Source organism: Zalophus californianus, chromosome 13 (genome assembly GCF_009762305.2).
Source record: "Zalophus californianus isolate mZalCal1 chromosome 13, mZalCal1.pri.v2, whole genome shotgun sequence".
NCBI lineage: Eukaryota > Metazoa > Chordata > Mammalia > Carnivora > Otariidae > Zalophus > Zalophus californianus.
This window is the reverse complement of record NC_045607.1, coordinates 91,787,519-91,800,237: the sequence shown is the minus strand read 5'-3', so window position 1 is coordinate 91,800,237 and position 12,719 is coordinate 91,787,519. Positions and strand designations below refer to the sequence as shown.

The window sequence follows — 12,719 nt, the reverse complement described above, 5'->3', positions numbered from 1 at the left end:
AGCGGGAGCGGGTGGTCTCAGGGAGCAGTGAGCCAGGAGGAGGCTGGACGCGTCCTCCAGGTTCTCTGACGCTGGGCTGTCATCGTATTGCCAAAGCAGCCTGCATTCACCGCAGAAACTCTAAAAAGGAGAGATGAGCATGTTTCCGTCCAACAGGCATGTGAGAGCACTGGGAAGCCCCACGGCGCTGGGGGTGCACGTCAACACTCCCAGACTTTGGAGCTCCCGTTTTAGGCCGGAAGACCTGGCTTGTGGTGAAGGTGATGAGGGAAATAAACCCTTTTAGAAGCTAAAGGTGAGTGGGGGCATGTCGTCAGCTCATGCCTCTCGGAGGAAGTGGAGGAGCGGAGACCACAGGCCAGAGAAGACCAGCCAGCCGAAGGCACAGGCACCGGGGACAGGAAGGGTCCCGGCACACAGCGACAGGAAGGAGGGCGGGGTGGCTGGATGTGGTGAGCGCAGGTGTTAAGTGGGCAAGATGAGGAGTGGCTCAGGCCAAACCAGGTAGGGTTTGGGATGTGACGGGGACAGGGAGGTGGCTCGCCACCATCACCCTGCCCGCTGTGTAGGGAGCAGACCGTGAGGTGGGGAGGTTGTGGGGAGAACTGGACCAGACCCAGCGACGTGCTTTCACGAGGGTGGCGTCGGGGGAGAGGGTGAGAAGCCGTGGCTTTGGGATGTACTTGGAGGAAAACTGATGAGGGCTCCCCGGAGAGCACCTGGTCCAGCCTCCTGCACGGAGCCCAGACACACCCGGGAGCGAGCACGCTGCCTTCTGACTCCGTGGGTCAGTGTGCTGTGACACGGAGGGGTCTGCAAACTCCAGGGTCTCGTCCTTAGCAGCTGCCTAGGGCCGGTGTCCTACCCCCAGTTAGGACAGGCTGAGGGACGAGGTGTCTGAGCAGCTGACGCCCCCTTGCAGGCACGTGAAGTTGAGTTGCCTGTCGGACATTCAGGTGGAAACATCAGGTGAGCAGCGCTCAGGTCAGGAGCTCGGTGGGCACAGCTGGGTGTGGGGTCGATGGGCATTGCCGGTAGCGGGGGCCGTGTGCAGGAAGAAGGTGAGGCTGGAGCCCCAGCCCCAGCACCGGCTTGCAGAGTAAATGAAGGAAGGAGCCATGGAAGAGGGGTTGGCAAAGAAGAGAGACTGACCCACTGAGGCAGGGCCGCTGGGCTCCATCCAGTGCTCCCGAAGGTCCAGCCAGATACAGCAGGGGGGTGACCTTGGGTTTAGCCACTTGATGACGTTGGCAAGAGCGTGAGAGTAAAGGCCGGGCAGAGGACATCGGCGGGAGAGCAGAGGGACGGTGCGGGGTTTAGCCAGTGACAGAGCAGAGGTGGGTAAGGCCACCCACAGACCTTCCAGCCCGTCTCTCCCTCCCACTCCTGACGTGGGCTTGTTTACCTGTGCATGTGGGTATCAACTTTTGAAAACAGAACTCGATTACTCTGTACGCATTATTTTGAAATCTGCTTTTTTTAATCAGCCAATATTTGTGACCACCTGCCTCGTGCCAGGAACGGTTTCGGGCGCCCAGAAGGGGTAGTGAGCACAGGCATCTCCGTGTTGGTCCCAAAGCCGGCACGCTGGTGGGGGGGCCAGACGGGAATTACACTCGCGGGAAGGTAGGGTGTGGGAAGGGATTGTGTGGCCTGTGGAGTTGAGCTGGGGAAGGGAGGGGATGAAGCCACAGAGTGGGAGATGCCCCAGGCATCACAAAACATTTGGCCGGAAAACAAGTCGCAGGCGGGGGCGGGGCTGAGTCGATGGGCACAGTGATGGAGGAAGGCGCACAGCGGGGAAGCCACCTCCGTGGAAGGCGCTGCGGGGGGGGGGGGGGGACGTGGTGAGCCCTGGGGACGCTGGCTGGAACGAGGGGACCTGTGCTGTGCAGAGGAGGTTGGAGACCAGGAGAAGGCCAGGTGGGTGCTGGGGGGAACATGAACAGGGCATCACGGACCGTGTTCATGCCCCAAACGAAATAGCCTAAGCCTGTGCCCTAACTGTTCTTGCTGGAGCCTGGATCAGAAGCACCACCACCAGACAAATGTGCCCCGTGTCCCCTGTGGCAAGTCACACCCCAGGAAAGAGCTGCTCAGCTGACATGGTGACACCTGCCCACCCCCCCCCCCGCCCCGGAAAGCCGACAGGTGCCACCTGCCTGAGGACGAGTCTGAGCTCCATCAGGGCCATGCAGGAGCACCCCCGCTCGCGCCTGGGGGGTGGGCCCTCTTCAGTCTCACGTGATGCCGTTCCACGCACCAATCACACCGGAGCGCTAGCCCCGATGCACATAGTCACAAACCGACGAATTTTGGAAAGGATAGTTGTGTTGTTAGGATTTACCCAAATTAAAAAGTACTTGTTCACATTTCAAGTAGTGTTCTTGAGGACTCACAGGTTTCAGTGGAGGCTAATGGTGGGACAGGTCTGCAGGTAGGTCTGCAGGAGAGGACAGCTGTGGCCTGTGGACCGTGCGTCAAGGGACGAGGCTGCCAGGCCAGGAGGGACGGGGCACGCTGGAAGGGCCGTGGGGCTCCTGGGCAGGCGGGCGGAGGGAGAGTAGGCGGGCACAGGATGCAGGCCAGCGTGTGCAGCTGGGGAGGATGCGTGAGGCCAGACAGCAGTAATGGAGAGAAAGGAGCACACCCCAAAGCCACTTGGAAAACAAGCCCGAGAGAACACCAGGACTGCGGGCTCCTGGCTGGGGTGGCTCCCAGGCCGGGGAAGGCTGACGGGCAGCACATGGGGGTCTCGGCCTCAGGTATGGCGAGGGGCACACCATCCACACCACCGAGATTGTTGGCGCTGGGGCTCCACGTTTTGACAGAGCCCAGATGCACCGCGCGTGGAAGTGGGCAGCGCTGGGCTGCAGGGCAGACAAGCTGGGCATGCATACGGGTGGTGGGGGCCCCGGGAGCGCCACGGCAGGGACACGGCTGGGTGCAAGGAAGGTGTACTCAGGATCCTAGCTGATGGCAGGCAGTGGCCCAAGTTGGGACACAAGTGTTCCAGGAGGATTAGCCGAGAAGGAAAAAGACTTGGAAGAGAAATCCTGCTTCTTCCCGGAGAGGTCTTTTTGTTAATGGCATCCTCAGACTTACGTGCCCCTATGGACAGCCTGGAGCAAAGCAAACCTGGCCGAGAGAGGAAGTATTAGAACCTTGGACAGGGAAAAACTGATGGTGGGTCGTCAAATGCGAAAGAGGAAGCTAGAAAATTGTTTATGTCATTAACTTATAAAAAAAAAAACCTGATGTTTTTGGGGGGGGCTTACTCAGGAGAATGGATTTGGCAGTTCTGCCTGGAGAAAATCGTTACCTCCATCAGGCAGGTGTTCTTATGTTTTATTGCTACTTGTAGGAAATTCCGTATCCTGGAGAAGCTGTTTGGCACGACTGTGTGTGTGTTCGTGTGCATTTGAGTGTAACACAAAGGGGCGTTCACTTTTCTCCCTAGGTATACAGATGGAGGTACCTAGGTAATTTTCCATTGGTGAAAAGCCCTTTTGGTTAAAATATACACTTCTTTGGATACTTTTTGAACTGGCAGCACATACGCCCTTCTCATCTACCGCCACAAGTGAGGGAAAACACTGTCCGAGTTAAAGATGCGTCCTCTGTCTTCACGCTTCCCTCCGAAGTATGTGTCCGCGTAGTGCGGGAAGTGTCTTCTCTGTGACAGATGTCCTCATCAGATGTGGACCCTGCGCTCTTTCTCTAATATCCGCCACGCAGATGGTGTGTGGTGGGTGCCGGGAGGTGGTCTGGAGAAGGACAGGGAAGGAACCGCCTGAGGCCAGGGGCACTGAAGGGACGGCCCTCTTCAGCCTCAGGGCAGCGGCTTGTGGTCCCCCCGAAGGTGCATGGGCCCTGGTGCGCACCATCCCCTCTTACGTGGTATGTGAACGTGGCTCGTATTTGGGCTGTCTGGTGTCGGTCTACCAGACTAGACCCACTAGAACCCCGGCGTCCAGGCACAAGAGTGTTCGGGGCCTGGCCCGGGTTTCGGAGGGTCAGTGGTTTAGCCATTGTCCTTTGCCGCTCCGGGCCTGACCAATGTCCCATCTTTTTTTTTTCTTGCCAGGAAGACCCCCACGTGTGCCCTCAACCTGTGACTGACAGGGACGTGCCAACATGGCGGGGAGCATGGCCGACAGCGCCAACCACCTGCCCTTCTTCTTCGGCAACATCACCCGGGAGGAGGCGGAGGACTACCTGGTCCAGGGGGGCATGAGCGACGGGTTGTACCTGCTGCGTCAGAGCCGCAATTACCTGGGCGGCTTCGCGCTTTCGGTGGCGCACGGGAGGAAGGCGCACCACTACACCATCGAGCGTGAGATGAACGGCACCTACGCCATCGCGGGTGGCAGGACGCACGGCAGCCCGGCCGAGCTCTGCCACTACCACTCCCAGGAGTCCGATGGCCTCGTCTGCCTCCTCAAGAAGCCCTTCCACCGGCCGCCCGGGGTGCAGCCCAAGACAGGCCCGTTCGAGGACCTGAAGGAGAGCCTCATCAGGGACTACGTGAAGCAGACCTGGAACCTGCAGGTGCGCCCCCGGGCCCGGGCCAGCCGCGTCTCCCCGCTCAGCGGTGCAGGCCAGAAGTGCCTGGCTGCAGGAGGGCAGCTCCCCTCCATGGGGTCACCGTTGAGAGGGCGGCCCTCCTGCCAGCGATGCGGGTCACCCAGTCACCCCGCTCACACGGGGCCCCCGAGACAGCCCTCTCGGGTGTCTGGTGTTTTTATGCCCCCGAGGGCGTAACTCTGTTCAAGCTGATGGGCTCTTGATTCTATAGCTTCCTGACGTGTCTCCAGCAGAACGTTCTGGGTCAGCACCCATGTAGCTGCAGCAGCCCGTGGGTGGATGGCTGCCTGACATTCCCTCCCGAACCCCGTCGCTCACCTGCCTGGTACCTGGTGGTGGGTACTTAATGCCGCTCGGAACGTCCCTCTGCCCATCGTTCCCAGCCCCTGGGCAGGATGACCCCCAGTACGTTGGGATGGTGCATGGGTTTAAGGAATACACGGTGACACGTTGTCATCCGGAAAGGCCCCAGGGCAGGGTGGCGGGGGGCAGCTCAGTTCCTGCCACACTCTTAACAGCCCCTGACGTCAGGAGCCACTGGGCTGGTTGAGGGTCTCCTGCGCGGACCTCTGTGTTCAGACATCTCTCTTGGGTTTCCCGTTCTGTCACAGATGTGTGACAAAACAGGCTTTTTGAGAATTTTACACAGGGACTGCTTTTCCCTCCTCAAATGGGGTCTGCAGGAGTTCACCCTTGCAGACAGATAGCAATACCCTGCTCAGCAGTTGTCGTTAGTATTATTAGATAGGCCTTAGACCATCTTTTTACCTTTTTTTAAAGTCAGATCAGATTTATGGAGTTGTGATTTATACAGGGTAAAATTAAGCTTTTTAGATGTACAGCTCTGTGATTTTTGACCAATGCAGAGCGCCACATAGGTCCCAGTGCGGTCAAGATAAGTTGCCCCCCAGCCCCCAGAGCTCCCCCCCACCTGCTTCCTGTCCCTACAGTGTTGCCTTTTCCAGAATGTCGTCTATGAACGGATACACACGTCCCCTCGTTTGTACTCATTATATTTTTATTTTTACTTCTTCTTGTCCTTTTTTAAGGTCCAATAACCCAACACGGGGTCTGCATTTACAGCCGCGGAGAATACCTCTGTTTCTCCCACGAAGCTCGGTCGGGAGGGGACCTCACCCAGCTGTCGGCCCCCTCCCGATTTTGTTTTCCGTGTTGTCACAGTTCACGTCCTCTGTGCCCTGTGGCCACATCTACAAGAACGGGCAGCAGAGTGTGGGCGCTGGGAGGAGGCCTCAGCGGGCAGATGGGAAAACTGTGTCTCCTTTGTGGCACGCACCCTGGGGCTGCTGGGCTGTAGGGGGAGGGGCATCGGCTTCTGATGCAGAACCATCAGTTTAGTGCAAGGGGGCAGGAGGCCTAGTCTCTGGACCTCAGGGATTGTGCCCGATGGTTTCTAAAGCCCCGTCCGGCTTCAAAAGGCCAACCTCTAAACTCTACGTTGTTACTTATATACTCAAAGGTACTTAAATCATATATAAGGAGCTTACAGTTTTATTTATGGTGAATGAATGAATGACCACATCAGGACTTGGGACAGATTAGAAATGATCCCTGCGTCTTTTTCTGATTTTTACTTAGTACTGCTCTGCTCCCTTCTCGTGGCAGGGTCAGGCTCTGGAGCAGGCCATCATCAGCCAGAAACCTCAGCTGGAGAAGCTGATCGCCTCCACAGCCCACGAGAAAATGCCGTGGTTCCACGGGAAAATCTCACGGGTTGAATCTGAGCAAATTGTCATGATAGGATCCAAGACAAATGGAAAATTTTTGTAAGTATGGTGTCTTTTTCCCTCACCATCTACTGCTGGGCCCATGCGGACAGTCAGAGTAACTCAGCTTCCCCATTACTGGAGCCCACGTGGCCCGGGGAAGACTCACGTGCTGTCATCTGACAACACGCACGTGGGCCCGCCATAAAGACTCTCCCAAAGCCATCCCTTGTAGTTGTGTGAGTTTTTCCCAGTCTGACCCCAAAGCAAAGACTCTTCTTGGGTACTGAGGGACATAAGATTTAAAGAAATGTCATTTTGCCACGTGTTTTGCTTTTCGTGACAAAGACAAGATGCATAACGATATCTGTGGTTATCCTTCAGAAGTATGAGTTGCAGTTTCACTGCAGCTCATTCAATCACAGCCCCCCTACCCCCAAGATCTCAGGCATTTCTTCTCTTGTGTCACTTGGAACTAAATGACAGGAGGGCAGATATCAAAGAAAACGTGCTGAGCATTTGAGCGGTTTCTTGTGAAGGATGTGATCACACGCAGGTTTGTGGATGTCAAGCCTTACAAACTCAGAAATGAGGTGTGCATCCCCGGCTCTCTTCATTGTCACCCTAGCGACCAGTGGACCTCAGTCCTCGAGATACTGGGGACGCAGGCCGCCTCGGGGCGGGTCAGAGGTCACAGATGGCATGGGGCCGTCTTAAGCGGTTGTCAGCCATATCCCCCAGATGCTGTGGCCGAGCTAACACCCCGGCGCGGCTGCTCACTTGTCTCACTGCTCAGTGACCCTCCAGAACAGAGTAACCAGGTTGGCATGTGGTGGGAGCTGGGGTGGTGATTCAGTGGGTGCAGTGGCAGCCTCCAGCAGAAATCCTGCGGGAGACAGTTTTCCTTCGTGTGGCACCTGTCTGCTCATTTCCTCCTGAGGTTTGGACCTTTACCATCTTCTTAGGAATAATTTGCATCACAAATGTCATGGGACCGTGCACGTAGCATCTTGGTGCGTGAAGTCAGCCCCAAGTGGTCTAATCCAAAGAGTGATCGAGGCCTCTCGCCTTCTCGCTGGTTCAGACACCAGCTCCCAGGCTCGCGGGGGACCAGCTGTGGTCAGAGCTGACTGCCTGCTCCCCACTCACACGGGGGTACCTGGGACAGCTGAGGGCTCAGCTGCGGGTTCCTTCCCTGGCAGCATTCTCACACCTCATCCAAGCTTTCCTATAGAATGTCGTTCCTGCCTACTTTCCAGTCCTGAAGTTGCCTTACCCGTCCATGAGGCAACGTCCATTAGAACCCACAGTTGTGGGGACTGTCAGCACCATTCTGCACGTTAGAGACGGAGCCACACAGCCGTCTGCCTCCTGAGCTAGCATCCCAGTGGGGGGAACGGACACCGTACGGTAGGCTGGTGTACAGAAGGAAAGGGATGGAGCACGCCGTGGTGGGGTTATCAGGTTCTGTTTTCTGCCGAGACTAGGGGCCCTGCTTCAGGGAGACACTGGAGCAGAGACCTGGAGGCCGTGGGGAGCTGTTGGTGGGGAGCAGCATGTGCCCTGCGCAGGGCGGGCCTCAGAGCGCTGGTGGGCACCAGCAGTGAATCCGTGCACCTTCGGAAGGTGTTAGGGCGGACGTGGCTGAAGCTCAGGGGACCTGTCTGGCTGGGTGTAGGAAAGAGTCTGTACAGAGGTTCAGGAGTGAGCACACTCAGAGGCTACTCGGTGTGCATTCATACGTGCTTGAACCAAAGTGCGATGTTCATTTTTCTGTAGATTTCTGGGCCTCCGCCTTCTCACGCCTGAGCGCAGGAACTGTGTGTGACGCTTGTTGGAAGACAGAGTGGCGTGGGAGCTAGTGTGTGGCCCTGCTCCGTGGCCCTGCTCTGTGGCCCTGCTCTGTGGCCCTGCCGCGTGGCTGTGTGCGGTGCTCCAGTTCTTCTAGGATATGGTCTGGCTGCAGTCCGCAGCCTGCTGCATGCGCCCCACCCCCCGGTCCCCTCCCCACCGCCTTGCTCAGGGGCACTTGTTCCTGGCACGGCCCCATCTGAGACCTGCCAAGGCCAGCCTTCCCTCCCTGGGGCCCCCGGAACACCTGGCAGAATGACAAGAACCAAGGAGGCTCTCAGATCCTGAAACAGAACCTCAGTTTTGTGGCTCTGAATGCTGGGCATCACGAACTGGATTTAAGATAATTTAATGCATGTCAGCATGCTGGGCGTCATGTCTAGCGCTTTGTAGATGGTTAATAAATACAGATCTTCCTCAACGTGTGATGGGTGACATCCTGATCAACCCTTATTAGGTGGAAAATATCATAAGTCAAAAATGTGTTTAATGCCGCCATTAACTGAACAAGCACCACGGCCGAGCCTAGCCCACCCACCGTGAATGCGCTCAGAACACTTCACATGAGCATACGGTTGGGCTAAATCATCGACATGAAGCTTATCTGATAGGTGTTGACTGTCTCATGTGATTTATGAAATGCCGTGCAGAAAATGATGGAACGGTCGGTCGTCCGCCCTCCCGATGGCGTGGCTGTCTGGGGGCTGGGGCTGCCCCACCCAGCATCGCAGAGAGGACTGCACCTATGCACATCGCCCGCCCCAGGGGAGATCCACATTCAAAATCTGAAGTATGGTTTCTACCTATTTCGTATCACTTTCTCTCCACCGCCGTAAAGTTGAAAAATCACAAGACGAACCAAATCCTGAACTGGGGACTCTACAAGCTCGTTTGGGGTCTTGAACAAACAGGCAGCCGAGGCCCAGGGACGCCATTGGGCAGCACGGAAGACTTGCCATTTCCATGTAGAGAACAACATAGAGGGTCAAATGGGGAAGTGCAAGAGTTCATTCTGGAACCTCTGATTTGCATTTATGGTTCAGTGTGGCAAGACCCCTCTCTTGGGAAAACACATGCCCTACCACCCATGGAAGACATGGATGGAAAGTCAGCATGTTTCGAAACATGTGAGGCCTGCATGAGGTTGTGAATCTTCACCAGTATGGCCTAAAATTCAGGAGATAAATCCCAGAAACCCCCATCCACCAGTCTGGGGCATGTCAGGCGGCTGCCGGCCAACTCGGGTCCAGTTTTCTCTCCTCATGAATCGGTGTAAAGTCCATGTGCGGGGGCAGAACACTTGGACCGGAAGGGACCTTACTGCTTGTGGGTGTAAATCGTGGATTTTCTGAAGGGGGAAGTAGGCACAGGGAGCTTGCCCACGGTTGTCAGGCAAGTAGGAGATGAGAGCCTGGATCCAGGGTCCTGAGGGGTCTGGGCTGAGGCAAGTGCAGGAACCCACTACCAGCAGCTCCCTGCCCACCCCCACTCCCCATGCAAGGCGTGACGCCTGGGCATGTCCACGGGAAATGTCGGCTCTCCCCTGTCTGTCTCCTGTCCACACAGCCTGCTGGGACCACACAGTGGTGACTTTGAAAAGGCAGGCGTGTGGGTCTTTGCACTATGCTCAAAGAATAAAGGGTATGAGTGTAAAGGTCTTTACTGCAGAGATGGACGGTGTGGGTCTACAGACCCTCTTGTGGGGCATCATCTGCGGTATTTCTGGGGATGATTATTCATCACCTACTGTTACAGGCTGGATGTTTATGTCCTTCCCAAATTCATATGGTAAACCCTAGCCAGTGTAGCAGTGTTTGGAGGTGGGCATCTGAAGGTGGGTGGGATTAGAGGAGGTCGTGAGGGTGGGCCATGATAGGTTTGGGTTAGTGCCCTCTGGGGGAGAGGAGGCTGGAGGTGTGCGTGTGTGCATGAACCAGGGCCTGGCCCTGTGAGCACGCAGCCAGATGGTGGCACCGACTTGCCAGCCAGGAAGCAGGCTCTCACCAGACATGGAATTGACCACACCTTGATCTCAGACTTCTGGTCTCCAGAGCCTTGAGAAAGAGATGTCAGCACTTAAGCTGGTATTCTAAGACACCTGTACGCCTCTGGGGTCTGGCCGGCCACACGTGAGGACAGGGACCCTCCCGGTACCCGCCCCACCCCCAGCCACGATCCTGCAGGTAGGGGTCAGAGTTCTGCCTCCCTGGTGACCCCAGGGACCAGGGCTCTGCTGGCGGGGGGAGCCCCTTGGCTTTCTGAAGCCTCCCATGATAAATGGTTTGTCGCTTTGAGAAATTAGTCACAGCTCAGGTGTAACTGAAAAATGAGTTTGTTAGAAAAGATAAACAACTTATTTTCCAAAAACTACATATCCCCTCCCCCAAAGGAAGGATCCAGGATTGGTGGGGTCCAAAGCATACACAGTTTGGAGATCCTCTTTTAAAAAAATACAAAGTTAGGTACAAAACATATTTCTTAGAATAAGAAAAGAATTGCAATATATCACAGTTTTTTTAAGCTGGGAAATAGGGCAAACATACAAAATTTAGAAAACAGTAATGTAATCTTTTACCTAACTGCCTGACACTTCTCAAGAGTATCTTTTATTTTCTACGTTTTTCGATGATAATGTTTGCCTCTTCCGTGGACAATAATGTAGTGATACTATTTCCTACATATGGAGAAAAGAAAGCACAGTCCTTACTCTGGGTTCACCACTCATAATGCACGCACATTGTCAAGATGTGAAATCTCTGTAATGTCTCCTTCCTGAACTTAGAGGCATGCTGTTTAAAGTGAGAAGCTAGGAAAGTTGTCATTCACTCAACAAAATAATCATGCATTTTACCAGAGCTGTGCCAGGCATAACTACGAGAGGGGCCAGGGCGACTGTGACAAAACGGGCAGACTCTGGCCCCCAGCTCACCATGCTTGCAGGCTGGGGGCGGGTGTCCGGGTCAGAGGTATGCACTGCTAAGTGTGTGGCCCTCCATCCATTGTGGTCATCCCGTGTAAGCTCATGGCACTGTTGACACCCAGGGTGCTCTTGATTTTATTTCTGTGCACTCGTCTCTTGTCTCTCAGTCCCACTGTTCTGAATGCTGTTAGTGCAGGGATGGTGGCTACCATCCTCATGGGTGGAAACCCAGTGCTCACAGCAGGGCCTCAGCAGGGGCCATCGTTCTGGGGTAAGGGACATTTAAATGTGCCCTGAGCCGTGAGGAGAAGAGAGTTAGTGCAGAATGAAAAAACGGCAAAGGGGTGGGGGGCAGCAGGAAGTGTTGGCGCAGTCTTGGGGGCCAACACGGTGACCTGAGCATGGTCTGGCCAGGAGCAGAGGCTGAAGCAACAAGCAGGCAGACGGGACAGGAAGCCCTTCCTCATCTGAAGGGCGGCCTCTGAGCAGGTGCCAAGTGGGAGTGCAGCTTGTCCTCCAGACACCCTTTCCAGCGCACCTGGAACAGCAGATCCCCCTGTGTGGCATGCTCTTAAGTGCCTTGCATCTAAAATTCAGGTGCCCCCTGACATTCCTCCCCTGTCTCTTCCGGGGAGAAACAAACACTTTCATCTGAATCATCCCACTTTATTAGCCATTTCCAGGTAGAGTGTGATGCTTTTGTTGTTTCTGCTTTTCCTTCCCGCCCCTCCCATGCCCTTCTCCATCATCCCTCCCTTACACACCCGCGCACACACGCCCCTCCCGTTTCTGGCTCCGTGGGGCCCCCTGCAGGTAAAGGAGGGGCAGCATGCGTGGAGGGCCCCGTGAAGGCGTACAGCATTCTGTGCACAAATGGGGACGAGGAGGTTCAGTGAAGGTGGCTGTCAGTCCACGCAGAATTAGGGGTGTGCACACATCAGAGCGCCATGGCCTTCATGTAGTATGGACCCGGCGTGGGGATAACAGACGGCCCACCTGTCGCCCTTGAATATTAGACAGTTTATTCCTTCAGAGGCTCCTATTAAATACATAGTAGACCTTAATCCATCCCCTATATAGTTCCTTGTTTTCTATGGTTTTTTCTCTGCGTGCTGGACCATGTGATGTCTTCTGAGTTGTCTTCCAGTTCACTAACTGTCCCTCCATCTGTGTCTAATCTGCTTTTAAACTCAACCACTGATTTTTTTTTTTTCCCCACCAATGACATGTTCTTTTTAATTTCTAGTTGCTCAGTTTGTGGTAGGGTTTGTATCTCAGATATTCCTGAGCATGTTTAGAGTGGCTCACTGCCTGGCAGTGTGTGTGATGCCATCTTGTGTTTCCTTGAACACTTCATGTGTAGTCAACTGATCTTCCAGTGATTGACGATTCCCATACGAAATACTTTGGGGGCACAAATCTCTGTCTCCTCTGCTCTTTCCCTCACTCCGCTGGTTCTCATGACTCATGCTTGCTTAGGTCTTCATGATCTCTTCAAGCTCATGTTCGATTGATCCGCGCCTGTGGGAATCCTGGGTGTCCTATGTTGGGAATGCAGTCTTCCAGAGTCGGAGAGGACTGCTTCTTCAGGTCCTGCTTTAAGCAGGACTCTCAGGGGCTCAGGTCCTGGGCCC

The 12,719-nt window shown here is 55.2% G+C and overlaps 1 protein-coding gene across 5 annotated transcripts in view; it reads left to right on the top strand.

The window, feature by feature from the left end:
* SYK (spleen associated tyrosine kinase) overlaps window positions 1-12,719 on the top strand; it is a 76,133-nt gene that overhangs the window by 29,032 nt on the left and 34,382 nt on the right. For all 5 annotated transcript variants that reach the window (XM_027615419.2, XM_027615420.2, XM_027615415.2 and 2 more), the window contains 2 exons: window positions 4,088-4,551; window positions 6,214-6,374. In XM_027615419.2, the coding sequence (XP_027471220.1) occupies window positions 4,138-4,551; window positions 6,214-6,374 (575 nt within the window). In that variant the 5' untranslated portion in view covers window positions 4,088-4,137. The remainder of the gene's footprint in view (window positions 1-4,087; window positions 4,552-6,213; window positions 6,375-12,719) is intronic.